The sequence below is a fragment of the Pelecanus crispus genome, chromosome 6, assembly GCF_030463565.1.
Source record: "Pelecanus crispus isolate bPelCri1 chromosome 6, bPelCri1.pri, whole genome shotgun sequence".
Taxonomy (NCBI): domain Eukaryota; kingdom Metazoa; phylum Chordata; class Aves; order Pelecaniformes; family Pelecanidae; genus Pelecanus; species Pelecanus crispus.
In genome coordinates this window covers 57,077,901-57,104,974 of record NC_134648.1, presented here as the reverse complement: position 1 = coordinate 57,104,974, position 27,074 = coordinate 57,077,901, and the positions used below count along the sequence as shown (strand labels likewise).

General features: G+C 41.3%; 2 protein-coding genes across 2 annotated transcripts; both read left to right on the top strand.

The window, feature by feature from the left end:
* Positions 1 to 493: 493 nt before the first annotated feature.
* Positions 494 to 3,815, top strand: LOC104031001 (alpha-1-antitrypsin). The gene is given in 5 exon segments (XM_009482871.2): positions 494 to 526; positions 529 to 1,234; positions 1,722 to 1,992; positions 2,723 to 2,870; positions 3,609 to 3,815. Coding segments are annotated over 5 exon segments (1,365 nt in total).
* A 15,779-nt stretch (positions 3,816 to 19,594) lies between these two features.
* LOC104031002 (serine protease inhibitor A3C-like) lies at positions 19,595 to 23,387 on the top strand. Its single transcript, XM_075713055.1, is given in 4 exon segments — positions 19,595 to 19,649; positions 19,652 to 19,787; positions 19,789 to 20,231; positions 23,095 to 23,387. Coding segments are annotated over 4 exon segments (927 nt in total).
* Positions 23,388 to 27,074: the final 3,687 nt, after the last annotated feature.

Genomic DNA, 27,074 nt, shown 5'->3' with positions numbered 1-27,074 from the left:
ATTTTGGAAAAAATATAGATGCGTATGGACTTTGCTACCACAGTGATCCAATATTTTATCTTTGAAGGAACTGTAAATGTATTTTGTATTTTTGGTCCTAGACAGCATGGCCTGTGTTTATATCACATTTTTGTTTAACACAGATTTAATTCTCTAATTATTTGATGAATTGAGGAAGACTAACAGGGCTGCAGTAGCCATCCTGCAGTACTGAGTAAAAACACAACTTCTACCTGTTACTCTGGGGAAAAGGTCATAAGCTTCCAGTTATTTGCAAATTTTAAAAAATTCAGTCCTATCCTATTTTTTAAAAGTTCATATGATCAAAATTACCTCTTTTGAGAGAGTAGTTGATTATACAAATAGTGTGTCCAGAAGCATATTCTTTCTGGGGATCACTGGCATGCATCAGGAATGTGAAATATCCAAGTGTGGGATTTTGGAGAACAGGTGTGTTCTGAGAGCTTCTTTTTACTTGGCTGGAGCACACAGCATGAAGAAATTAATTTCCTTGCCATCTTTTGTATGTCTATCTCTTTTCCAGAAACAGTTGAAAGGAAAATGAAGCCCACCTTCTCCTTGTGTTTATTGCTGGCTGGTTTGTATACTGTTGCCCAGTGTCATCGGCATCCTCATTACCACAATAGGCAGGATGATCCCAAAGGGACATATTACCCAGGACGCAGTTCTCATAGGGAAGGAGTTTATCCAGTTAAGAACAAAACATTTGTCAAACTGGTTTCCAGCAATGCTGACTTTGCATTTACATTTTACAAGCTTGTTACATCCGAAGCAACCGATCAAAATATTTTCTTTTCACCCATAAGCATCTCTGCTTCCTTTGCAATGCTGGCACTTGGTGCCAAGTCAGCAACGCTGACACAGATTCTGGAAGGGCTTGCCTTTAACCTGAAAAAGACTCAGGAGCAGGAAATACATGAAGGTTTTTGCCAACTCCTCCAGATGCTGAACCGTTCAGACAGTGAGCTCCAGCTGAGCCTGGGCAATGCCCTTTTTATAGAAGAGACACTAAAACCACTACAGAAGTTCTTGGATGATGTCAAAAGCTTTTATGAATCTGAAGTCTTTTCTACTGACTTTAACAACTCCTCTGGTGCTGAGAACCGGATCAACAGTTATATTGAGGAAAAGACAAACGGGAAAATTGTTAAACTAGTGGAAAACCTTGATCCTCTCACTGCAATGGTTCTTGTTAATTATGTCTTCTTTAAAGGTAAGAAATATCAAAGGGTGCAAAGGTTGTAACTTAGATGATTACTGTTTATTACAGGGAATGTTAGCCTAAGAGAAAGAAACTGTAGTTTAAATATTTTAAATGAAGGAAACCATGTTCAGTATCTGGAAAATATTCCTATAAACCCATGTATATTTGTTGTCAGTATAAATGTTTTTGTTCTCACCTGGTTGAGTGAAAGACTGGACTATTTTAATAAATATCTCTGTTGAGTTTGGTAAATTCTTTAATGTGTTGATAGACTCATGCTCTAGTAAAAGATGGTGTTTTCAGTATTATCTGTCTTTAATTGTCTTCAAGCACTGGAAAAATATAAAGAAGAGCTGCAATGCTGTAACATCTGAGGGTGCAGTAACTTGAAAAAGATATTTGTTCTAATCAAAGGAATGTGGAATTAGATCCTGTTTTATTCACCATGACCATTCTTCTTTGTATTCCACTGAATTACTTTTCTTTTTGTCATAAGCCCATTGGGAGAAACCCTTCAGTACTTCATATACAAAACAGGAGGATTTCTTTGTGGATCAGAAAACATCTGTAAAAGTTGACATGATGTATCGAAAAGGTTACTACAGAAATTACTTCGATGAAGAGCTGTCCTGTTGGCTGGTTCAGATACCTTACAATGGAAATGCTGCAGCATTATTTGTTTTGCCTGACAAAGGGAAGATGAAGCAGGTGGAAGATGCTCTCTTGAAAAGGACTGTGTCTAGATGGGAAAAGTTCCTCCAAGACAGGTAAGTGTTTTTGCTAAGGTGAGAGGTGACCATTTTATAGATTAGTAATGGTTATCTCACCAAGACAAAACATGAAAGGCCAGGTTATTTTACTGAACTCTATTCACTTAATGGTCCCTCTCTGTGCAGGACTTCCTTTTTCTTAGTTGGAAAATGAAAAAGAGCTGGGAGTAGTAAACAAACAGAGCATTGAACTTGGGATCCATCTTGGGTTGAGTTCCTGGCTCAATCACAAGTTGCTTAGCACCATGGTGAAGTTAACAGACCCTTGTTTCATATGGTCATTGTGAAACTATGGAGTAGCTGTTTCTGAGGTATTGGGTATTAGGATGTTGAGGGCATTGTATGTAAAAGCAGAAATTTCATTCATTCACCATTCCTGCAGCTATTTTTGTGGTGGCCCAGGCCCTGTTGTGTATTTGAACAGCCTTAGGACAGCTAGCTATGGTCTTTTGAAAAAAACCTGCTACCTGGCAGTAGCAGCTCTGTTTGCCACAGAGTTGTTATAGTTGTATCTTCCACCCTACTCCTTGTGGAGGCAGAGGATAACATGGGCTTATTCTGCTCCAGCCCTGCACATTAAATAGCTAACCTGGTCAGATGTGCTATCTGAACGCTGAGAGCAAACTTTTAACATTTAGAAAAATAAATATGAAGTGTCACTATACTGAAGCCATTGAACAGTGTTACCTAGATAACAGTTTTTCCCTATTTGTGTTATTTGTTACAGAAAAATACATCTGCACATTCCAAAATTTTCTATTTCTGGTACCTATGATGTGAAAAGAATAGTCAAACAAGTGGGTATGATTGATCTGTTCACTGAACAAGCTGATCTGTCAGGGATTACTGAGGAGCCTGGACTAATGGTTTCAAAAGTAAGTCAGCACATGAAACACAGCCACCACAGGATTTGTCTGTTCCCAGGAACCTGACATTAATATCCCATGAAAAGCTTATCCCAGTCTCTCTGAAGCATCACTCAATCATCAACAGCTGCCAGTCTGAAGGCAAAGCAAGCCCTATCTTTCCTAAACCTGAAGCCAAACATACTTACAAGGGGTTAAACATACATGGTTCGAGGATGAGGAAGAAGATATACATATAATTAAATGTTCTTTTGGCTACTAAACAAAATTATCTAAAGGTAGCACATTACCTTTGATAAAATTTCCTCTAATTCTGCCTACAGAGGGAAAGAGGCTGTTATTCCCACCCTTCTAGTGCTCTCAAAAAGTTATTTTTTTCAGCTAGATGATAGGGTAAATTCACAATAATACATGAAGCTGCCAAAGGAAAATCTAAGTCTAGGCTAAATTACCAGGTTTCTTTGCTTCCAGAGTTTCTTGCCATCAGTCATCTTCAACGCTCTTTGGCTTGTCTGCTGTTCAAGGGTTACTCTCTCCACATGCAGTGAAGGAGGCTGGCAGAAGTGGTCTGATGGCTGACTGTGCTGTGGTGGGAATGGGAGCGGCTGGTGATGACCTTCCCAGAGGCTGGTGCTGCTGGGTCTTGCCCTAGGCAGGGCTGTCTTTGGCAAGAGTGAGGAGGGTGGCAGGCTGCTCTCTTCTTGCCAGGTTGTCAGCTGGAGGTTGTTTTGTTTTGTGTCCTTGCAGGTGATCCACAGAGCAGTGCTAAATGTTCACGAGAACGGCACTGAAGCAGCGGGGGCCATGGTGGAGGAGATTACCTGGAGATCTGGTGATTTTCCTCATCCACCTCGAGTCAGATTCAACAGGCCCTTTCTCCTTGTGATTCTGGATAAATACACCCGCACTGTCCTCTTCATAGGGAAAATCGTAAATCCTCTGAAAAATGACTGACCAGAGGACATGCACTTACACACATTGCTGGCTAAATTCCTGTGATCCAGCAAAACATTTATGTGTACATACTAGTGCTCCTCTTTCAGCCATTATCCTTATATACATGATTAATCCCTTAAAACACAAAACCTATTTTTCCTTGTCCAAAATTCACTGGTATTTCCCCCCAGTCTACAGCTGGGTATAGCTTGTAGTGTTAAAAAAATACAAGTCACTTTTCACTGGTTTTGTAAGAAGCCCTTCCTGACATGCTCCCATGGGGTATTTGAGATGGTTTAAAGTCTCCAGATGATGTAGCTATTGCTGTACACTCACGGTGTGTGTACGGGACAGCAGGAGAAGGGAAATGGGGAAAAGGAAGTGGGATGTATGTCCTGCCTGTTTAATCCACTAACATTTGATGATTAGCCTTAAATGAAGATTCCCTTAATATTGGAGTGAATTTCCACTAATTTATTTGGTTTTTAACCAAGTATGGTGTGAAGCTGCAGGATCAGTGACTAGGTAGGACACTGGAGGACACGCCAGTATAAAGGGTTGATGAATGCACCTGTTTTAGCATGCCTCCCTGTCTCCTGCTCAGTGGAAGCCTTCCTCATGAGGACAAGAAGGTTGTTTTTGCTTTACAAATAATGTTTATTCTACTAAGGAAGGAAGCCATACCAGCAAAAAGACTTTCTGTTTTATCTTGCTAATATAGCTATTATTACCAATGCCCTGAGATAAAAATATGGTGGAGCAGTCCATGACATAACATCAGTTTCCTTTTTATGGATTTGTTGTCACTGTCATTTGTCTTTTCTCCTACTGGTGCTGCCTTCACTATCACAGTTTCCAGCTAGACTTCTCAGACTGTGGTAGAAAAGAGAATGAACGAAAAATTGTAACACCCGAGAATTTGTATTTCCTCAGTAGGAACAGCAGAGCTTTCCTGGGGTCTGTTAACCTGCTGTAAGCTATCACAGACACACATACATAATGCAGTAATATTTGAGGAGTCACCTTTCTAAATATTAACAGTGGATTACTGCTATAGAGTAAAAAACGTACTGTGACTTGACATTTGTACCTTTTCATTTAAGGTTTCTTGAGTCTAACTTATTGCTATTGTGTTGTCTTATAGTGACTCCATTGGTAGGTTTTTAACATACCAAATACACTAGATAGTTGTATGGTTATGAAGGGAAGAAACACAAATGAGTAAATATTTAAATTATTTTATTATTTTTTCTTTAATTTTTTAAATCAACATCCTTAGCATGTCTTATTAAAATATAGAAAGCCAATGGAAGCATTTAAATTACAGATCGATTAAATCTTTTGCTACAGAATATCTTAAACCAGTAGAAAAAAGTAAAATATAAATGGCAACTTTTAGACCTTAGTCTCTTAAAATGTCTGTGAAAAAGATAACTCAAAAATTATGGTGACTATTTCTAAAATGTAAATATCTTGATTGGTTTGGAGATCTTTATTTTCTTTGACATTAAATTAATGCTATCATATTAGTAAATTGTAGCTGTAAGTATACCAATAAGGAATATAAGAACCTTTCCATGTCTATCTGCCAGCCATGTAACACTTCACATTCACTCTCAAAGCCCTCTTTAAAATCATGTAAACCAATGACAGAAGTTTCTTACTCATAAATCTAGTCTGTTCAGTATTCGGTAACAAAGAGTTGGCTTCATACCTCTAAACATATAAGGACTTGGTTATGGTGTAATATAGATAAACTGATGCTACAGAAGATCATTTAAAAGTTCTGGGCAAACCTCAGGGCTAATTCAGGATGGTATGCCAAAGTCCAGCTTTGCAATGACAAATGGCTCCGTCGGTGAATACCAAGAGACTTTATGTTTGTTGTTCCTCATGGACCTCAGATCAATAGTCTTCATTTGTTCGTAGAAAAAAAAATATCTAAATGATATTTTGCCAATCAGATTCCACTTTGAGAGGTAACTTTGTTGCTTAACTTATTTGAAAGTGAGTGGAGAAAAATCAAGCTGAATTAAGAACTGGATAACCAAAAAATATCAAGAAAGTATTTCTGGTAGGGAATCATCTTCAAATGGGAGTAGGGACTGTATACATGTCTCTTGCCTTGGGTTCCTTTCTATTTTGACAAAAATCAGGGAATGCCCCTCATTGGAAATGTACAGCAGACAGCAAATTTCTGTGGTAAATAATGACTACAGAAGGATTGCACAATCCCCCCAAAACTGTCAGCCTTAAGGTTGTCACAAATTCAGTGCAGTCATGGTTTGTTCAGGACAGTGTTTCTTCTTTCAGTCTGCTGGGTTTTTGCCTCCTCTTTCCTGGATTTTTGTTTCTTGGTTTGTTTACTGACGGTAAATTTCATGACCAAGAAGCAGTGCAGCAGAGGAAGGACTCTCCTCCTAGCTAGTCAAGAGTTTCTGGGGCTGTGTGAAAGTACTGTGGTGTGCCACTTCAATGCAGTGACATTGCTGGAGGATGGAGCTGACCTGATGCACCACCTGAGGGACAAAGTGCTAAGGACATCTTCTAACCCAACCTTCACTGAAGCCTACACACAAATCTGATGTGGGATTGTGTGCAACCATGCACGCACAGGAGCTGCACCCTCAGCACTGCCTATGTGGACCCTAAGAGAAATCTGTGATGGTATGCCTGAAAGTAGTCTTCTGTAAAGGCTGTTTTAGGTTACAGCCATAGAAGAAGAATTGCCAGCACAGAAGAAGCTTTGGAACAGCACACACTGAGTAGCTCTCTGAAATAAGGAGAAAAGGAAAACAAATGTGGGAATAGCAGTAAACTGTGTATTTGTTGCCATAACTGGGAAGGAGTTATCTACAGAAGTGAAACAAAGTCTAAAAGCATAAATAAGTAGCTCAGAAACCACGATTCACCCATGGTGAAGATAGATTTAACCCTTACCTACAAATGACATGAAGTTCAAAAGACATTGGAAGAAAAATAGTGGCAATTTTGAGTAGTGTTAATGATCGTAAAAGAAGGAACAAGCAAAAAGAAGCAAAGTGTGTATGGGTGTTGGGGCAGAGAGGGAAATAACATGCTTGAAGTAAATCAAGGAAAATAACATATTTCAAACAGCCAGTGGTTAGTGCCAATGCGCAGGTCTGTCATTGTTCCCAGTGCTGTGCAGCATCTGCTAGGAAGAAACTAAAGGCATATAATATAAGCAACAGCCTTAAAGGTCATGAGCTGAAAAGCAAATTACATATTCTGCTGGAGAGACCTACTAATGCTCTGTTAAACGTAAGCACAAATAAGAACCCATAATTTGACAATGGTAGAAGGCATAGGCTGCTTAATGAGAAAAATACCTGGCAAATCTGAGGTGCACAGTTCTGTTGCCAATGTATCCTCATCAAACGGGAGATATCATAGAATCATACCATGATTTAGGTCCTCTGCAAAGCAATCACCTTTTAATTTGTTTTCTAATATATAACAACTAAATAGTCACGTCTTGTTAGCTTTGTCTTGATACTGAATAACATATTATGTTCTTGCACCGTATGATACTGTTCTTTTTGCACATCACTCTTAGGACATAGAAGACATGACAAAGAAAAATTTTAACAAGGTTTATAAAGTTCTGGTGGGGATTGACCCCATGATACTTCAGGGATCGTGGTGTAAGAGTTTCCCCTTAAGGACAGCATGCCTTTCCTGGTACCCATCATTGATCAGCGCACCCACATCATTATCTTAATGGGAAAATACTTATCCTCACAGGAAAATAGTGCCATTCATGTCACAGACCCAACACTTGAGGGTGTCTGATTTCTCAGAATCAGATGTCATGTATTTCATTATGTAGTCACAGAGTCTAGCAATTGTCACACAATTAGTAATTAACAGCTATTCCTGGGCAATACTATGTGAATTTCTCACTTCTCAAAGAACTTAGTGATTATTCAGTGCTGAAAAACTGGCTTCTATTGTCACCAGGAACCTGGCCGCTATGAAGGTGCTGTGGCCGAAATCCACATAACCAGTGTCCATCACCATGCTAATGCCCGGGCTCAGGAAGCGCTTGTGAGAGATGTATCCTTCACAATATCCCTAAATACCACATGCATACCCCTGGCATGTGTCAGATGGAATTACCAGCAGCATAATCACCTGATATGGTTGGGGCTCTGAATAGGGGGCTTGAAGGCATCAACAGTTTCATTGTTGTAATGGATCTAGAAAATATTTTCTGGAATGGAGTGTATTTAATTGTACCACTGGCTGCTAAGAGACTACAAAAGCCAGACCAAAACAAATGAATGCATTTCACACAAACATTTCCTATTTTTAATAGAGAGCCATAATGTTAACTCAGTAATTCTGCTACATATGAGATTCCTGGCTTGTGCTGTGTCATTTGGCCAGGAGAAAAAATACCTGTGGGGAAGAATGGAAGGTCTGTGGTTATTTGACTCCTGCAAAGGCTTGGCAAAGAGTTCTATTTCTCTTCTTCAAACACAAGAAAGTTTGGTCATTTTTGTCTTACATTTAGCATGATATTTCTTTCCTATTAGGAAAATACATATGAAAACAGTACAGTATTATGGTAATTAGATGTTGATGCACACAGGCAAGTCAATCACTGGAAGTACTGTTGCCTTTCACTCCTTTACTTTCTTGTTTGAAACTTCCCTCCTGTGCATGCTGAAGTTTACCTGGTTCCAGGTTTTGGCTGCAGATTTCTTCCAGATTCACAGGATGTTTTTCCTGAGGATGAGTTTGATTTCTGAGAACTGCTTCAAGGTTATGGCCTCAGAGGTTGAAGTTACAGAGCTGTCAGAACATCTCACTAGCCCTTCCTACTTCACCTTTCCAGGAATAGGCACATGCTTCGATGTCCAGAAATCTGAGATTGCCATAAGCCAGAAACAATTTCAGTTGTAAACCATTTCCGTCTGGGGAAAAGGGCTGGGAAGGAAGTAGGTTTGCACTGTCCATCAGAAATGGATGGCTCCATAAGAAAAGCATGCCCTAGCTGAGGCTGTTGGCTTTCCATCCAATTCTTCATATCTCTCATTCCCTCCAGGTAGCTGAATTTGACATTTCTTATGAGATTTCTCCAGTTTAAATGTACCTGCAAGTGATTGTTATGAGTTAATTGAAAAATACATCTCTGACTTTTATCACAATACCTTTAAAAGCACCTAAACCACTAGATGCATACATTAAAAAAAGAGAAAAAGGCAAAGAGCTTCCTCAGAAGTTGATTTACAGCCTCCAGAATTGTTTTTACCTTCTTATCCAGTTGCCTTATGCTGTGTGGAGTGCAAGCAATAGAACAAAGAGCAAAAGAAAACACCTTGGCTAAAGGGGCATCTTGCAAGTGGTGTGAACATGAGATAACACTTGTATTAGAGCTCCTGTTACCTGTGTTACTTATGGTACAGTTTCTTATTTCACCTGTATAAAAGGGTGGGTTTGACAGTGGTGATAAAGGGAATTGCATCTCTGCAAAGCAAGGACCAGGAAAATAGCTGCTTTTGTGAAATGGTGAGAAAACAGAAATGTTCTTGGAGGTTCTGTGAAGAAGCATGTCATGTTTTGAAGAGCACTTCTCTTCCCTGAAAAAAGGCAGAAGTCCATGGGGAGTGAGCAGGTGGGAGGGAGAGGGGAATTACCAAGGTGGCCAAGATGTCCATGTTGTGCTGTGAGAGGCAGAGGCACAAGCTGAGGTCCCTCTTGCAGCTGCCATGAGACAAGGAAGCAGGGAAGCGAGAGCAGCCTGGCAGTACGCTGGGGCTAATTAGCTCATCTGTCTGGGCAGGCCACCATGCAGTGTAGTCTTGGAGTCTTTCTAAGGCTTGACTGGAACTTAATTAGAAGATGTTAAAGCTTTTGGCATAAATAAGCCATGAAGTGATGCCAGTGGAAAGAGAATCAAAGGAAATGATTGTAGGGGAGATTTAACACTGAATTTTTCACCTCCATCAGTTATATGTTGTTTAGCTACAGGGCACAAGTTCAGACCCGTGCAAGTGCAATGGCACTATTGTTTCTCCATTGCTTGGAGTCCAAAGGTTGGCTGGGGTTTGCATCTCAGATGTTGGCCACATAAGGTCCTTAAAGCTTTAAAACTTGGAAACATTCAGAACAAAGATTCTGCCCTTCTGTTAACTTTCCACTCCTGTGTCATTTTTATGTGACACTTTCATTTGCATTGTCTTTTATTTATGTACTGCATGGCATATATAAGGTTTTGGGTTTAAGCTTTTGACTCTAGTTTTTGGATATCCTTGAGTCTTTGGGGCAGGTTTCCTGAACTTTTTTCTCCAAGGCAAGCTCATGTGTAGGAGCTGGAGCTGATGTCACACAATCACTTCTTGCTCCTTCTTACTTATTTTGGAAGTACATGGGGCTCTCCCTGCACCAAGCTGTGTAGCAGTTTTAGAGCACTGAAGCAAATGGAGTTTCTCTTCTGAGACATATTTATATCTGTTCTAACTACCAGCAATTGCCACCTCGGTATCTGCTCAAAGACTGTTCCCTGTCAAGCTCAATGAGGTGATGGTTACCTCTCTCTTTTTGATTTTGTAGATCTGGTACAGTGGAGTTAAACACAGTGTTTAGTTTAGACCCGTCTGCATCCAACTCATTCAATAAAGTCCTATGAATCATAAATGAAACTCAGACCTGTTCCAATCTGAGGTGACTCATTTTTTGGCCAGTTTTTGGATAGTATAACTTGTGGAGGCTCCTTAAAGAAATAATTCACTTTCTGCACTAAAAAGAAATGAAGAAAAAGAGGAAGACAAAACCACAGTTGGGATAAACACACTTAGTTTTAATTCTTGCTTCTTTAAAAAAAATCCTTTCTGTTATTGTGGTGGTGTACAAATGAAGGCATCACACATATTCATTTAATTCATCACAGCAAAATTAAAAGAACAAATTAGTTCAGAGGCACTGAGGGGTCTGATACGTCCCATCTTTCTATTTTTTAACAGTAAAGACTATGTTTATCTAGTTTCTTTTTTACTGACATTGATCCCCAAAATGTTCTTCCCAGGATCCCCCAAGAAATCCAGCTCTGTTTTCTTTCCAAAGCTCTCCACTTGGATGTGACATGTGTGCTTTGGATGGCAGTGGAATTTCAGTGGGGGAAGATGATGAAAGGTCAAGAGAAGTTTAAGGGGAAAACAGCCTCTTTAAGCACTTCAGTATTCATGAAGTTTGGCAACACTGAACTAACCACTGAGACCTAAGCCTTGTATCTCATTTCTGTGGGCAAAAACAAGGAATTATTTTTGGCACTCTGTGGATTTAATGGGTGTTCCAGTCTTTCTTTAGAAACTACTTCAAAGACATTAATTAAAACCCTTTTTTCTCATTGTTTGCATGCTGGTCTTTGAGTTCAGCCATAGATCTGAACTAGCATAAAATTAACCTCTGTAACAAATATTGGTGGCATTCTATGGAGAGATGGGTAATTTTCATGATGCTTTCTTATTCAGATGTCAATTCTGTTCCTCACTATCTTGTAAACGACAGCTAGCAAACAAGTACTCCACTGTGTGATTAGGTTTCACTCCCTCATACTAACTGCTCACCCTAGTGAACAGTAGAGCTTGAGAGCTGAAAATTTCCTAGACATCTCCTGGAAAGCAGCAATGTAGTTGAAACTTGGCTCATCTCAAGGTAGTCACCAGGAATGCTGACTTCACATTTAGGTTTTATAAGCAGGTCATGGCAGAGGAAGGTGACAAGAACATCTTGTTTTCTCCTTGGAGACTTTCTACTGCCTTTGCAATGATCTCCGGGGTCGGGGGGGAGGGCAAAGCATCCATGTGGAGTTGGCTACACAAAGACCTCTCCTGAGAGAGACAGAGGAGCAGGAGATCTGTGGAGGTTTTCTTTCAATTACTGCTAAGCAAGGTTCAGCTGAGCAAATTCAATGCCCTGTCTGTAGATGACAGCCCAGAAGTTTCTGGATGATGACAAAGAGATGCATGATGCTGAAGCTGGCAGAAACTGAAGAGAAGATCAATGAACAGTTTGAATGTAGAAAATCCTGATAAAGAACATATTTTTACCATGCAGTGGTTAAATACTGGAAGAGGTTGCCCAGGAAGGTTATGAAATCCCCATTCTTGGAGGCATGTCCCTGAAGAACCTGATCTAAGTAGGCATGTTTTGAGCAGAGGGTTGGACTAAACCTCTAGAGGTTCCTTCCAACCTAGACTTTGATTCTAAGATTCTGTTGCACAGGGCCAAAAACCTGTGAGGAGAACACACTGGCACACTTGTTGACTGTGTTTTCTTTAAAGGTAAAATATGTTGTACAGAGGCACAGTTTCAGAAATATAATGTTTAATGTCTGATTATGATCCCCAAGTTTTAATATTTCTCTGCCACACTGATTGATTATAAGGTTGTTGCAAGAAACCATTGGACAACACAGCTAAACAGAATTTGAACAAGATTTTATTACTGAGTGTATGCATGTGTTTTGTTAGAGGAGCACAGCACACCTCTCTCTCTCTTTTCTACTTTAGTCTCTTTCTGGCATTTCCAGTTCTCTGCTCTCCGCTAGGTCTCTTTCCAGCCCCTGGGCTGCATTTCCTCAGATGCAATTGCTCCAGGGAGTCATTGCATCAGAGACCTCCCTTCATAATTCTGTTGTCCAATCCCTGTTCATAGGAAATTTGCCCATTTTCTTTGCAGGATGTTCACAAAGCCCTGCTGAATTTTGCTGGGAAGCACAGGGAGGCTGCACTAGCCAGGGCTGCTAAATGTAGGTTCAGTTCTTGTCCTCTCACTGTTCAGCAGTCGTCACTGATTGTGACTGTAGGTTATATTGTCTGTAGAAAAAAAATGAGGAAACCTTGGCTTGGAGTTTTGGGTTTGGAAATGCATGTAAGGCAATTTCCTGATCTTGCACTTGTACTGTGAACATCAACATGTGAGCAAAAGAAAAGGTCTCATTTTTAAAGTATAAATGAAGATGATGTAAACTTAAAACTGTGACTATCTCTGTGCAGGCCTAATGCTGCCTTGAGAAGCCTAGCTCTGCACCATCCTCAGGGCTTTTGCACCCTGACACAGTGGTACATGTTGGAGATATTACAGGCTTGGCCATACAGATTGTGGTTTCTTGCGTGATCCAAACTTTTGACATACCCAAACAACTAGAATACAAATTTTGTATAGGTATTGCCAGTGTTTAGCTTGAAAATGGCCTTTCTCAAAACTCAAAATGAAGAACATGTTAATCTTATTAACTGAGACTTGTTTTTAAATTGGATGGGAGCAAGCAAAGTTTGTATGAGAAGACAACTTGAAATTGCAAGAATTCAACCACACAATACTTGAAAAGCAAAGAAAACTTGCAAGGAGCGATCTTTATTTCATATGCATACATGCATCACTAGCCAGCTGTACTAACCAATAGTGTGCCATAGCAAGCTGTCAGATTAGGTTGGGCTAATTAAACCTTATTAGTTTGTTAGGCAAGGCTCATTGAACAGCCACTGCATAACTGTTCACAGAAATTCACCCATTCTTACAGCCCTAACCAAGCAAAAACATGAGGTTAGAGTTTTCTTTAATATCAATTACAAAAATCAACATGGTTGTCTCCCATGAAAGTATAGACACAATACTTCAACCTTGCACACAAACTGTGTTTATATTACAGCTAAGATCAAAACTGTGTTTCTTTAGCAAATGTGCTCAAGAGAAAAATGAAGCAAGCCAGCGAGAGACATTTTAGTGCATCCAGAACCTACGTTTGCATGTCTAATGTAAGATTTTAGGCTGCTGTTTTTAAAAAGTCTCTTTTAAGCCAATCATGACTTCTCAGAAAAACCTGTTAAATAACAGCTACTTAGGACTAGTAAGACTTTTCCATGGACAAACTTTCCACTAGCATAACTAGAGTTTTCAAAGTTGGAGTCTTAAAATTACACTCTTTAAGTCACAGCAGGGCTCCTGGATAAAAACATGACTTGGCCAGCAAATATCAAGCACCTTAATATTTCTTTCAACCATCTGCCAAATGTAAGCATGAAGTACAGATGATTATTAAGACTTTTTTGGTTTGGTTCATAAACATGAATTTAGAAAATCTGTTTCCAGCCATTCCAGTGTAAGAAGTTTGTTTTCCACATAACACAGAAAACTCTATAAAATACATAAATTCTACAGTTTTTCTCTGAATCAATAAATGCTATACATGGACAGGAAACTTTTGAGGATTTAATGAATGAAATAAAATGGGATCATATCATTTCTTTACTGAGGTTTTAGAGCTGAAATATTATCTTCAAGGCTTTGCAATATGAAAGTGGAAACACAACCATTTTGCACATCTCTGTAACTGAGTTGTGTTTCTCACTGCACTTCTCTAGTTGGGAGTGGTTTTTACATAGGTAGATATTAAAAGGAAACTAAGGAAAACCTTGAATACATTTTAAAACTATGAAATATGAAATTTGTTACCCTAAAGTTATGATTTTAATGGCAGTCAGGAACTGAACTCCTGCTGTATTACGCTTGACTGACATGTGAATCCCAGTTCTATCTAGATTCAATGAGAATCATAGATCTACGATCCTTCTGGATAATTTGACAATACCATTCATCATCTGTAACTTCCATAGTCATTGTTTGAAATGGATATGTTTCCCTCTCAAATTGTTATATTAAAGACTCGTTAGAGTAACAAGCTCCTGACTTAGAGGTCTCATTAATCTCCGTCTACAGTATAAATGAGCATTCAGGATCTGTCAAATTGGATAACAGAACTAAGACAAATATTTTTAGAAAAAGAAATGCAGGAAAGATTCTTACATGAACCACCACCAGGCTGAGTATGGCTTATCTTCCATGCATCCTCCTTCCCTGCTGACTTGAAGGCCAGGGGCAGGCAGACCTTTTAGTCCTTTTGTGAGAACAGAAATTCATGGGAAAATCTGGCTGCAACCACATATGTCTTCAAGACATACGCTAGGTAGGTTTTTCAACCTAACACTGACTACTGCTCCAGATTCCCCCTCTGGCTCCTCCAAAATGACTGCATCCTTTCAGCTAGAGTTTGGTGCTGGGGTAAGCAATGGTGAATTTTGGCGATACATATACTGTATTTGTGGACAGGACATGAAGACAGCCTTGGGCCAGCTCATACAGAGTAGTTCATGTCTATACCAGATATGTGATATATAATGTGAATATTATAGAACTTCTGGAGTGGGGTGACTGTGTCTGCTTTGCAAGCACTTGGTCTGAGTCTTCCCTTGGCCAAGGCTGACATTCTGCTGCCTTGAGACATTACCATTTTTTGTTTTGCTTGGCTTTTCTTTCAGAGTGCCCAAAAGAACAGGAGAGTTGCATAACTGCCTGAGAAAATGTTTATGTAGACTGATGCTGAGGGTGGGCATTGCATTCAGTAGGGTATGGCTGGGGCTGCCTGAGGCTGCAAGGATTGTTGAGCATTTGCTGATGAAAGGAGCTGGGCAGCTCGTACCAGCGATGGTTGGAGTAAAATAGTATGAGTACAGTCACATGGTCAGGAATGAACTAAGGTGTAAATCAAGGTGGCCACCACCTCATGAGAACACTGATAATTGAAGCTAAGAGAGGCAGATTTTGAAAGAGTTTCAAAATCAATCCATATTGACTTTCAACAAGAGAATAATACAGACGAACGTCTGAACAGGAAAAACATTTGCATTTGCATGTCTGCCACAGTCTTCTCACTGTACAGAAGTATGCTTTGGTTCACCGGAGAGTCATGCAGGGAATCCAGAATTACCCCCAACCCTTGCATACAACTCTTCTTTACAACATTGAGTCTCTCTTCTGTCACCTTCCTCTTCAGCTGGCCATGCAGCTGCACAGTGGACTCCACTGCCGAGGCTTCCTCTTCTGATGTGACTAAACCAAGGCTCAAAGAAAACCTCCAAGTGTGGGACTGTTTCTGAACTGATGCTAAGTTCATTTTGGGGAAAAGAAAAATTGCGTATTAATTACCCCTTCTGCTCTGTTTTTCATAGAACAGAAAGTTAGCTTGGTTTAGCATGTTGTAGCAGGGGTCCAGGCTGCATGGTCAGGAAACTAAAGCCCCAAGGCAGGCCGTAACACACCTCATGAGATGTTTTAGCACTTCTGTCATTAGCTGGCAATAAGCTAGGAAGACATATCTGGTGGAACGGCTTCTCATGGCCATGGACCTCTTCTCTCCAAAGCATGTTTGCCTATGGCAATTATGCATGTTTGGGGACAGCAAACATTAAAGCCAGCTGGCCCTGCAATCACTGACTTCTGTCTTCTCTGCATGGCTACCTGCAGATGGAAAGTGATTTCATCAGCATTTATCTGCATCCTCAGATAAACATTACATGGATCAAAACAAAATTAACAGAAGCATAAATGCTTAATGCTGCTCAGCTGTATATCTAAAGGAGCAGCACAGAACAGCCAACAGCCTGACTACCTTGGAGCACTGTGAGCATCTCACTCTTTTTTCCTGAAAGACTGTATTTGTGCAATCAAGCATTCTAGCTTATACATTCATTTAATTCAAATGCAGTGGTTCTGTGGCTGGCAATAGAGAAGAGTCTGCTCCATCAAGCCTCACCTGACCTACACAAGCACTCCAGGAGACAGCAGCAACTGGTACTCTAGTAAGAAAAAATTACAAATTCAAAACCGAAGTACTTAACAGCAAACTTTGGCTATATCTAAAATGAGCATGCAGAGTTCAGCCACACTGTGAATGAAGAAGAAGAAAAAAAAAAAAAAAAAAAAAGGCTGAGACACTGGGCAGGGAACTTTGCTGCATGACCAAGACCATGGGATCCCAGTAGATAAAGAATTACCACTGAAAGCAGCACAGCTGGGGACTGGGAACAGGTGTGTTTACACTGTTTTACTTACACAGCCCCTTGGCTCTTCAGTATCCAGGGAATTGTGTCCCTCCTTCCTGAGCAGATGGTAACAAGTCCTCCAAGGTGCAGCAGAGGCATAGAAGGGGCTGAGCAGGCATTTTCCTAGCTGGCTAATCAAACCATGCAACTAAACAGTTCATCCAGCTGTGAATGGTGGTCAGCCAGCTTTACAGCACTTATCTTCCTTTGGAAGAATGCCAGGAAATTGAAATACATCTTTACAAGAAGGTTGAGACTTATTGTTTGAGACTGCCTTGATTTGTTACTGGTTAATATTACTGGGTTGCACTCTTCTGTTATTTGCTATTTAAGAGATTTGGGACTGTGCCTTGGTTTACTGTTTATATATGTTAAGACAGTTGTACTTGTTCAGTATCATGTTTGAGCACTCACAGTGATGGCACACATTTTATACAGCTTTTTCAAGTGCTAAAATCTACACAAATTCAGATCTTGATATATTAGGTGGTCCTTAACAGAGATACAGAGAGAATTACTAGGTTGTGAGGAGACACTGTCTGAAAGATTACAAGATTACTATTCAATATACAGTTAAAATTCCCCATTCTTACATGAATGAATGAGGTACCCCCCTTCATTAATGAGGCTAAGAGGACTCATTGGCTTCTGAATAGTGACAGTGGGGTCTCTGCTGTGTAGAAATAAAAAGATGAGATGTTGACACTTAAGTGGAGTCCAGTTGACACTTAAGTGGTGTCCAGTAGGCTGGGTAGCGTGGCTGAGCACAAGTAGTGCTCCCTGCAGCTCGCTTGCCCTGACCCTGGCCTTCAGAGCTCAGTGCTGGGAAAAATTGTGTCTCCAGGTGAACAGTTATCTCCATCTCAGGTAGCATATAGGGCAAAGTAGCCGTCCTTGGCACAAAAATCTCATTTCCAATAAATATTTGCTTAGGAGTTCCATGCCCTTTGGGATGTAACACTCCATTCTACTGACCAGCTGGGCCCTGTGATCTTTGCTCTGTTTGGAGTGGAGAGATGTGGACGCATGCATATGATGTCCAAGAAAACTAGCTTCATCAGCATTCAGCTTTGTCCTTCTGGGTAATATGTATTTGAAGCCATGTAATGTTTAACAGAGGAAAACAGCAGTATAAGTAAAGCAGCAAGAAACAACACAACCTTTACAAGAGCAAGACCCTTCTGAATGTAATGCAAGTACCCAGTTACCTTTACCTCAACAATTTTGATGCAGCTGTATGGCATTTAGCTAGTACATCATGAAGTACATCTGCTTCCAAGGGCAAAACCTGGTTGCTAAGCACTCAAATAACAGCAGAGCAAATTGTGGGGATACATTACAGCAGCTCCACAGAGTATAACTCTGCTCTGAATATTTATCCCAAATAGCTTGTTCACATCTAGAAGAAATCTGTTTCATTAACAAGGGGGAAGTATTCTGACTTCCCAACTGTCAATCTTATTTTTTATCATTACTAATGTTCCCTAAATCTTACAACCAGATAACCAAAACTAAGGTGAATGAGCTGTCTTATTTACACCAACATGATCCAGATAGGATACACAAATTGATTTTGCTATGCCAACCTACCCTCTAAGTCCTGATTTACTCAGATCTCACAGAGCAAAGCTGTGGAAGGAACAAGATGGCTCCTTTTCACTCAAATCTTAGTGGTCACAGTGCTGACACAGTGTGGGGGAAATCCAAATACACATCTCATCTGATCTGCTGAACCAGTGTCTCTGAGTGCCCTTGCCATTGACCGGGGACTAAGCAGGTAACTCATGTGATCTTATTCCCCAGAGCTGTTCTGCTTCAAGTAGGACATTAGGTAAAGGCTATTTGGAGTTGCTTTTCTGGTTTCATCAGTACAATTTTTAATCAGAAGAGCTCTTACCTGTTTTCTGACAGGTTAAACAACCTAGACACTACAAATCACCCCAACATGTTCTTGGTCTAACCTGTAAAAGAGAAAGCAATAAACAAACAAAGAAACAACAACAAATAAAATGGCCACAGTTATCAGAAACAGTCAAGATGCCACGATCCAGGCTCTTTGCTGAGCACTACTCTGGCCACGGCGCTATTTGCCTTATGAAAGGAGGCTTTCCTGCTGATACAAAGTTTGGAAAGATGGAGGGGGGGGCTAAGCCCACACCAGTGACCTCACCCTCCCATGACTGCGATGGGGCAGGTACACACAGAGAGGAATCCATCTGGAAGACATGCATAACATGAGTGGTTGTTTAAAATAAAGCAACATATTCTGATCTAATCAGGTATTGAAGCAGAAAATTTTTCCCAGCTCTCTTGTGATTAGTCATTTTGTGTATTACAATGAGTCAGGAACGAGAGAAAGAATACCACTTTTGAGTGCTGCAATCTTGCATTGTTTTCTGTTGACATAGCACTGTCATTTGACGTAAGCCTCATTCAATTGCTAATAGCATAATAATCCTGAGAGTTCTTAGAGATAAACATAAAAGAACTAAGAGTTGCTCCTGATGTGTTGCCTTACCACAAAAGAGATCTACACAGAGACAAAAAAAAAAAAAAACAAAAAAAAACAACCTTTTCACTTGTCCTCTTCCTCTGACTCTTATTTTTCTTTAATAAGCACATGTTTCTTTCTCCAGTAACAAGCGACTTTTGTAGCTGGAGTAAAGCAGAACTGAAGTAGGCAGCAATGGATGGGAATTACAGATAAACTCAGAAACACAAGGATTTAAAAAATACTTGCATAGTAAAGGAGGAGGTCAGGAGATAAGAGTGATTACCAGATAGCTGTTGAAGGTAGCAGCAGACAGAAATAAAAGATGAGACGTTGACACAGCTGACCTCCAGCATCCAAGACCATTTCATTCTTTGTCCACAAAGTACCTGTGAAGGATGATGAAGGCCACCCTCCTGCTGTGCTTACTGGTGGCCATGCTTCACCTCACTGCCCACAGCCTGACCACCACAATGATGAGCCCAAGGTGATGGGCTCCCAGAAGCAGCATCCTCATGAGGGAGATCCTTTTGAGTCCTGCCAACAGATAGTCCCCAGCAACACAGACTTTGCCTTCCAGTTTTACAGGCAAACAACCATGGAAGAACACTTTCTTTTCCCCAATCAGCATCTCCACTGCCTTTGCCCTGCTGGCCCTGGGCTCCAGAGCCACCAGCCAGGCTCAGGTGCTGGAAGGGCTGGCCTTTCACCTCACCAACACCTGGGAGGAGGAGATACACAATGGCTTTCATCATCTCCTCCTCTTGGTGAACCACCCTGGCAGCCAAGTGCAACTGAGCATAGGGAATGCCTTGTTCATGGACAGACATCCAAAGCCACTGAAAGTGTTTCTGAAGGACATCAAAAAACCATACAAAGGAAAAGTTGTTTCTAGTAACTTCCAGAATTCCATGGAAGCTGAAAAAGAGATCACTGATCATATAAAGAACAAAACCCATAGGAATATAAACCAAATACTTAAAGACCTCGATCCACACACTCTAACAGCAATTGTTAACTACATTTATTTCAAAGGTAAGTTAAATAAGTGTTACTTACTGCAGTACCTCAGTTTCACCTGCACTAAAATAAATACCCCAGATTATTTTGGAATTATTCTTAAAAGAAAGGCCAGTGTTAAGATTCAGCTATTATGATAAGGAACATTGAAACATTGAAAGTTCTCATGCTTTGAAACCTCTTCCACATATAAATTTTTCTAGCATATGCTTAGGCTCCTAAACATAAAATTTCATTTATTTTATTTTATTTATCTCCAAGTTTTAGGGAACTGCCAGAACACAATAGATTTATGCATTTGTAAATTTTTCTGTCAGACTTCACCTACTTATTATTTTAAAAAATTACAATGTTTTCACACACTGTATGAAGTAGAAAAATAAATTCCAAAGATGCAGATTAACAAAAATTGCCAAACACTTTAATTTACTTACAGTCCATACCTATTAAATGGGTAGGTGCCTCTGGAGTTGGAGTCTAAATGTTCTACAGCTTGTCACCACATTACACATACCCAAGAGGCACTTCTGGATGAACTGCTTTGGCAGTGATTAACTTCCTTTTAGATGTTATATCTATTTGTAGCAGCATGCAGGACATACATGGAATTTACCACCCAGAAAGGCATGTTTGGAAATAGGTGAGCTTTCAGCAAAACAGATTTTATTTCAAGTACTTTATTATGACCGGTCATCCCCAGGGTACTCAGGCCCCTGAGCTAGAGGATAGGGATGGGGAGCAGAATGGAGCCCTCATAGTCCAGGAGGAAGCAGTTAATGACCTGCTATGCCACCTGGACACTCACAAGTCTATGGGGCCAGATGGGATCCACCCAAGAGTATTGAGGGAGCTGGCAGAGGAGCTTGCCAAGCCACTTTCCATCATCTATCAGCAGTCCTGGTTAACAGGGGAGGTCCCTGATGACTGGAGGCTTGCCAACATGATGCCCATCTACAAGAAGGGCCAGAAGGAGGACCCGGGAAACTACAGGCCTGTCAGCCTGACCTCAGTGCCGGGAAAGATTATGGAGAGGTTCATCTTGAGTGAACTCAACAGGCAAGTGCAGGTCAACCAGGGGATCAGGCCCAGCCAGCATGGGTTCATGAAAGGCAGGTCCTGCTTGACCAACCTGATCTCCTTTTATGACCTGGTGACCCGCCTGGTAGATGATGGAAAGGCTGTGGATGTCATTTACCTGGACTTTAGCAAAGCTTTTGACACCGTCTCCCACAATATTCTCCTTGGGAAGCTGGCAGCTCATGGCTTGGACAGGCGTAAACTTTGCTGGGTAAAAAACTGGTTGGGTGGCCAAGCCCAGAGAGTAGTGGTAAATGGAGTTAAGTCCAGTTGGCAGCCGGTCACGAGCGGTGTTCCCCAGGGCTCTGTTTTGAGGCCAGCCTTGTTTAATATCTTTATTGATGATCTGGATGAGGGGATTGAGTGCACCCTCAGTAAGTTTGCAGATGACACTAAACTGGGTGGGAGTGTCGATCTGCTGGAGGGTAGGATGGCCCTGCAGAAGGACCTGGACAGGATGGACCAATGGGCTGAGGCCAGCTGTATGAGGTTTAACAAGGCCAAGTGCCAGGTCCTGCACTTCAGGCACAACAACCCCATGCAGCACTACAGGCTTGGGGAAGAGTGGCTGGAAAGCTGCCTGGCGGAAAAGGACGTGGGGGTGTTGGTAGACAGCCAGCTGAACATGAGCCAGCAGTGTGCCCAGGTGGCCAAGAAGGCCAACAGCATCCTGTCTTGTATCAGGAATAGTGTGGCCAGCAGGAGCAGGGAGGTGATTGTTCCCCTGTACTCGGTGCTGGTGAGGCCGCACCTGGAATACTGTGTCCAGTTTTGGGCCCCTCAATACAAGAAAGACATTGAGGTGCTGGAGCGTGTCCAGAGAAGGGCAACAAAGCTGGTGAAGGCTCTGGAGCACAGGCGTTATGTGGAGCGGCTGAGGGAACTGGGATTGTTTAGCCTGGAGAAGAGGAGGCTGAGGGGAGACCTTATTGCTCTTTACAACTACCTGAAAGGAGGGTGTAGTGAGGCGGGTGTTGGTCTCTTCTCCCAAGTAGTTAGCGATAGGATGAGAGGAAATGGGCTCAAGCTGGGCCAGGGGAGGTTTAGGTTGGATATTAGGAAAAATTTCTTCACAGAAAGAGTAGTCAAGCATTGGAACAGGCTGCCCAGAGAGGTGGTGGAGTCACCATCCCTGGAAGTGTTCAAAAAACAGGTAGACATGGCACTTCAGGACATAGAATCATAGAATCATAGAATCGTCTAGGTTGGAAAAGACCTTTAAGATCATCCAGTCCAACCGTTAACCTATACTACCAAGTCCACACTAAACCAATCAAGGGTAGACTAGACCTGTCTTCTTCAGGATATGGTTTAGTCTAGTTTAGTCTAGTTGTTCTTGCATCTAAGCTTTTCCTTAGTGCTACGAGATGAAGAACATACGAAAAAGCATGGAAGGAGCTTAACATGCTACCTTTTAAAGGCAGACATCTGCTGTGGAACTTACTTTACAAGCAATATTCTGAAACCAGAAAGTAACTCATTGGATCCTGCTCAGCCTTCCTTTTCTTCAAGTAAAACATAAGGCAATATGATGAAGTTACTTCATTTAATTTATCCAACTTAGAAAGGTGTTGTACAAGTCCATGTGAAATTTAACCTAGGATATTTAGTTGTTACTAAACACAGCACAGCAAAGATGACAGGGAACAAGATTTTTAATAGACTTGGAATACCTTTGATCTTCAAGTATGAGTGTAAATCTTCAGATATGGGTTTATCTGGTGTACATTAGTCTGGAATATATTAATATATCCTCCCTGAAATAAGCATTCAGTTGCATTCTTTCTCTTTTGGTTTTAAGCCTACTGGAAAAATCCTTTCAATATTAAGGGGATTCACAAGAATTATTTCCATGTGAATGTGAAGATGTCAGCTGAAGTGGAGATGATGACTTGAGATGGATTTCATAAAACATACTCTGTCAGGAAGCTCTCTTGCTAGGTGGTGCAGATTCTTTACAAGGGAGATGTTGCAGCATTGATTATCTTGCCCAATAAAGGAAAAATAAAACAGTTGGAAGATGCCCTGAGAAAGGCACTGTGTCTAAATGGGAAAAATGACTTGAAAGATAGTAAATACAGAATTCTGATTTGATGATTCAAGGTAGTCAGAATCCAAAGTCTGAATACTATGATCAGGTTTTACAGTTACTAGCCTTTGCTGTTTATTGGAGATTTAAGAAATGGAATAGGTATAGGGACAGACCAAATGATTTGATGATATGATACTTTCAGCAAAAATTAGAATCAGCATTGCCTTGTGATGAGGGAAGAGATCTGTGAGCTGGGAAACATAATTATTTTCCCCACTGTCCTGGTTTCGGCTGGGATAGAGTTAATTTTCTTCCTAGTAGCAGGCATAGATAGTGTTTTGGATTTAGTAGGAGAAGAATGTTGATAACACACTGATGTTTTAGGTGTTGCCAAGTACTGCTTATGCTAGTCAAGGACTTTTCAGCTTCCCATGCTCTGCCAGGTGCACAAGAAACTGGGAGGGGGCACAGCCAGAATAGTTGATGCAAACTGACCAAAGGGCTATTCCATACCATATGACATCATGCTCAGTATAGAAACTGGGGGGAGTTGGCTGGGGGACAGCACTCACTGCTCGGGGACTGTCTGGGTATCAGTGGGTGGTGAGCAATTGCATTGTGCATCACTTGCTTTGTATATTATTATTATCATTATTATATTGTTATTATTATATTTACTATTTTACTTCATTTCAATTATTAAACTGTTCTTGTCTCAACCCAGGAGTTTTTCTAACTCTTACTCTTCTGATTCTCTCCCCCATCCCAGTGGGGCAGGGGGAGTGAGCGAGCGGCTGCGTGGTGCTTCATTGCTGGCTGGGGCTAAACCATGACACACACACATTTTCTAGTTGATGTTAATTGTCTCCATTTCCCTTGTCTCAAGCACAATGTGTTAAGAGTGGCAATACTGTGACATAGCAATCAGATCCCTCAGAGGGAACGGGGTGTGAATTCCAAAAACAAAATCTTCAAGGTTAGAAAGAGAATGCAAACTTGGACCCAAAAATGCTGGCACCGCTGCTGCTTGCTCTCCTATGAAGTGACTGTGTTGCAGAATCATACAAGAAAGCCCAACTGATGTTCTGCTTTCCCATCCTCCAGATCATCATCTTCCCATCTTCTTTTTGTTGCCATCTTTTTCAGATGAAAAGGCTAACATTTTAACACAGAAGAACCACCAGCAAGTCTTCAGTCTAAGACATGCTTTGATTGCAGTATTCTCCTCCAGTAGAAAGTAACCACTGAGATACACCTATTCGTGAATTATGAAGAATTTTATAAATCAGCCTTTTAATGACCAGTGTATGCCATCTTTGAAACACAAGGTAAGTATCCAGCCAAGAGAATCAGTTTAAAACATTTTAAGTAAAAAAAACTTGAATAAAGAGGCCACTCCTAACTTGTGGGTAGGAAGGAAAGACAATGCTGAGGTTTGCTCCAGCTGCTGCCAGCTCTCACCAGGTCCTGGTGATGGAGGGTTGACATGTGGAAATTTAAAATACAAATGCAGACCACTCAGGGATATCTTAGTTCTTCTCTCCCACATGGATGTCATTGATGGAGAGAGGTCATGTTGTATTTCCATGAGAAAATGATTCCTTGCCTCTCTGAGGATGTTTGTGCCAGTTTGACATCTCTCTCCTAATGCAGCCTTATGGATCCAAGGCAGTGTCAAAATCCAGAGCCAAGGCTTGGCACTTGTGAGGTGTCATGGTTTAGCCCCAGCCAGCAACTAAGCACCACGCAGCCGCTCGCTCACTCCCCCTGCTCCGGTGGGATGGGGGAGAGAATTGGAGGATCGGAAGAGTTAGAAAAACTCCTGGGTTGAGATAAGAACAGTTTAATAATTGACATGAAGTAAAATAGTAATGATAATAGTAACAATATAATAATAATAATAACAACAATATACAAAGCAAGTGATGCACAATGCAATTGCTCACCACCCGCCGACCGATACCCAGACAGTTCCCGAGCAGCAATAGCTGCTCCCCGGCCAACTCCCCCCAGTTTCTATACTGAGCATGATGTCATATGGTATGGAATAGCCCTTTGGTCAGTTTGCATCAACTATTCTGGCTGTGCCCCCTCCCAGTTTCTTGTGCACCTGGCAGAGCATGGGAAGCTGAAAAGTCCTTGACTAGCATAAGCAGTACTTAGCAACACCTAAAACATCAGTGTGTTATCAACATTCTTCTCCTACTAAATCCAAAACACAGCACTATGCCTGCTACTAGGAAGATAATTAACTCTATCCCAGCCAAAACCAGGACAGTATCCACCCCTTATTCTATACCATCTACGTCATGCACAGGGCCTCCCCTTTCCAATGTGTTCTAATTAATCACTACCACTTTCCCTATCTTGATATATACACACAGATATCATTCCCTTTGTCTATGGGCCATCTCTCTAAAATGTCCATTGAGTTCATTTAGCCCATGACTTTGGGTTCCATCTGTCATCACAGTCTTTCCGAGCAGGAGAGGTGGTGTGCAGTGTTGGATTGCTGCATGCTGAAGCCAGTTCTCATTCCAACACGGTTTCATCAAAGTTCATTTTCATTAATCTGGCCAATTCTTACTGTAATACCATTGATGTGGCATATAGCAACCATAACATACAGTATTATATACTTAACATTAACATACTCTATTATTATATTAACATTATACTGTATTACTATATTAACATACAGTTAAGAGATAACATACAGTATTATATAGCAATTAACATCATACAATTCAGTTCATTGACTGTTTTCACCCAAAATCAAATTCCCTTGAGGTACAGATTGGACTTCCCCATCCTTTCGCATCACCCACCAAGTGCACCCAGGTCCTTGAGCAAAAGCAATCCCACAAATGGGTCTGCCTTTGCCAGAGGGGGAGGTCACCCAGACTGTCTTCCCCAGCACATTTTTTATGTGCACTACAGGGACTTTATCTCCTTCTACAGTATGTGAAAGTTTTGATTGGGCAGGGCCAGCTCGATTGGCAGATCCCCTGGTGTTGACTAACCAGGTGGCTTTTGCCAAATGTGTATCCCAATGTTTGAATGTCCCACCACCCATTGCTCTCAGGGTAGTCTTTAACAGTCCATTGTATCGCTCAATTTTCCCAGAGGCTGGCGCATGGTAAGGGATGTGATATACCCACTCAATGCCGTGCTCTTTGGCCCAGGTGTCTATGAGGTTGTTTCGGAAATGAGTCCCATTGTCTGACTCGATTCTTTCTGGGGTGCCATGTCGCCACAGGACTTGCTTTTCAAGGCCCAGGATGGTGTTCCGGGCGGTGGCATGGGGCACGGGATATGTTTCCAACCATCCAGTGGTTGCTTCCACCATGGTGAGCACATAGCACTTGCCTTGGCAGGTCTGTGGGAGTGCGATATAATCAACCTGCCAGGTCTCCCCATATTTATATTTTAGCCATCGTTCACTATACCCAAGGGGCTTGAACTGCTTGGCTTGCTTGATTGCAGCGCATGTTTCACACTCATGAATAACCTGTGCAATACTGTCCATAGTTAAGTCCACCCCTCGATCACGAGCCCATTTATACGTTGCATCCCTTCCTTGATGGCCTGAGGCATCATGGGCCCACCAAGCTATAAGTAGTTCACCCTTATGTTGCCAGTCCAGATCCACCTGAGCCACTTCAACCTTAGCAGCCTGATCCGCCTGCTGGTTGTTTTGATGTTCTTCAGTGGCCTGACTCTTGGGTACGTGAGCATCTACGTGACCA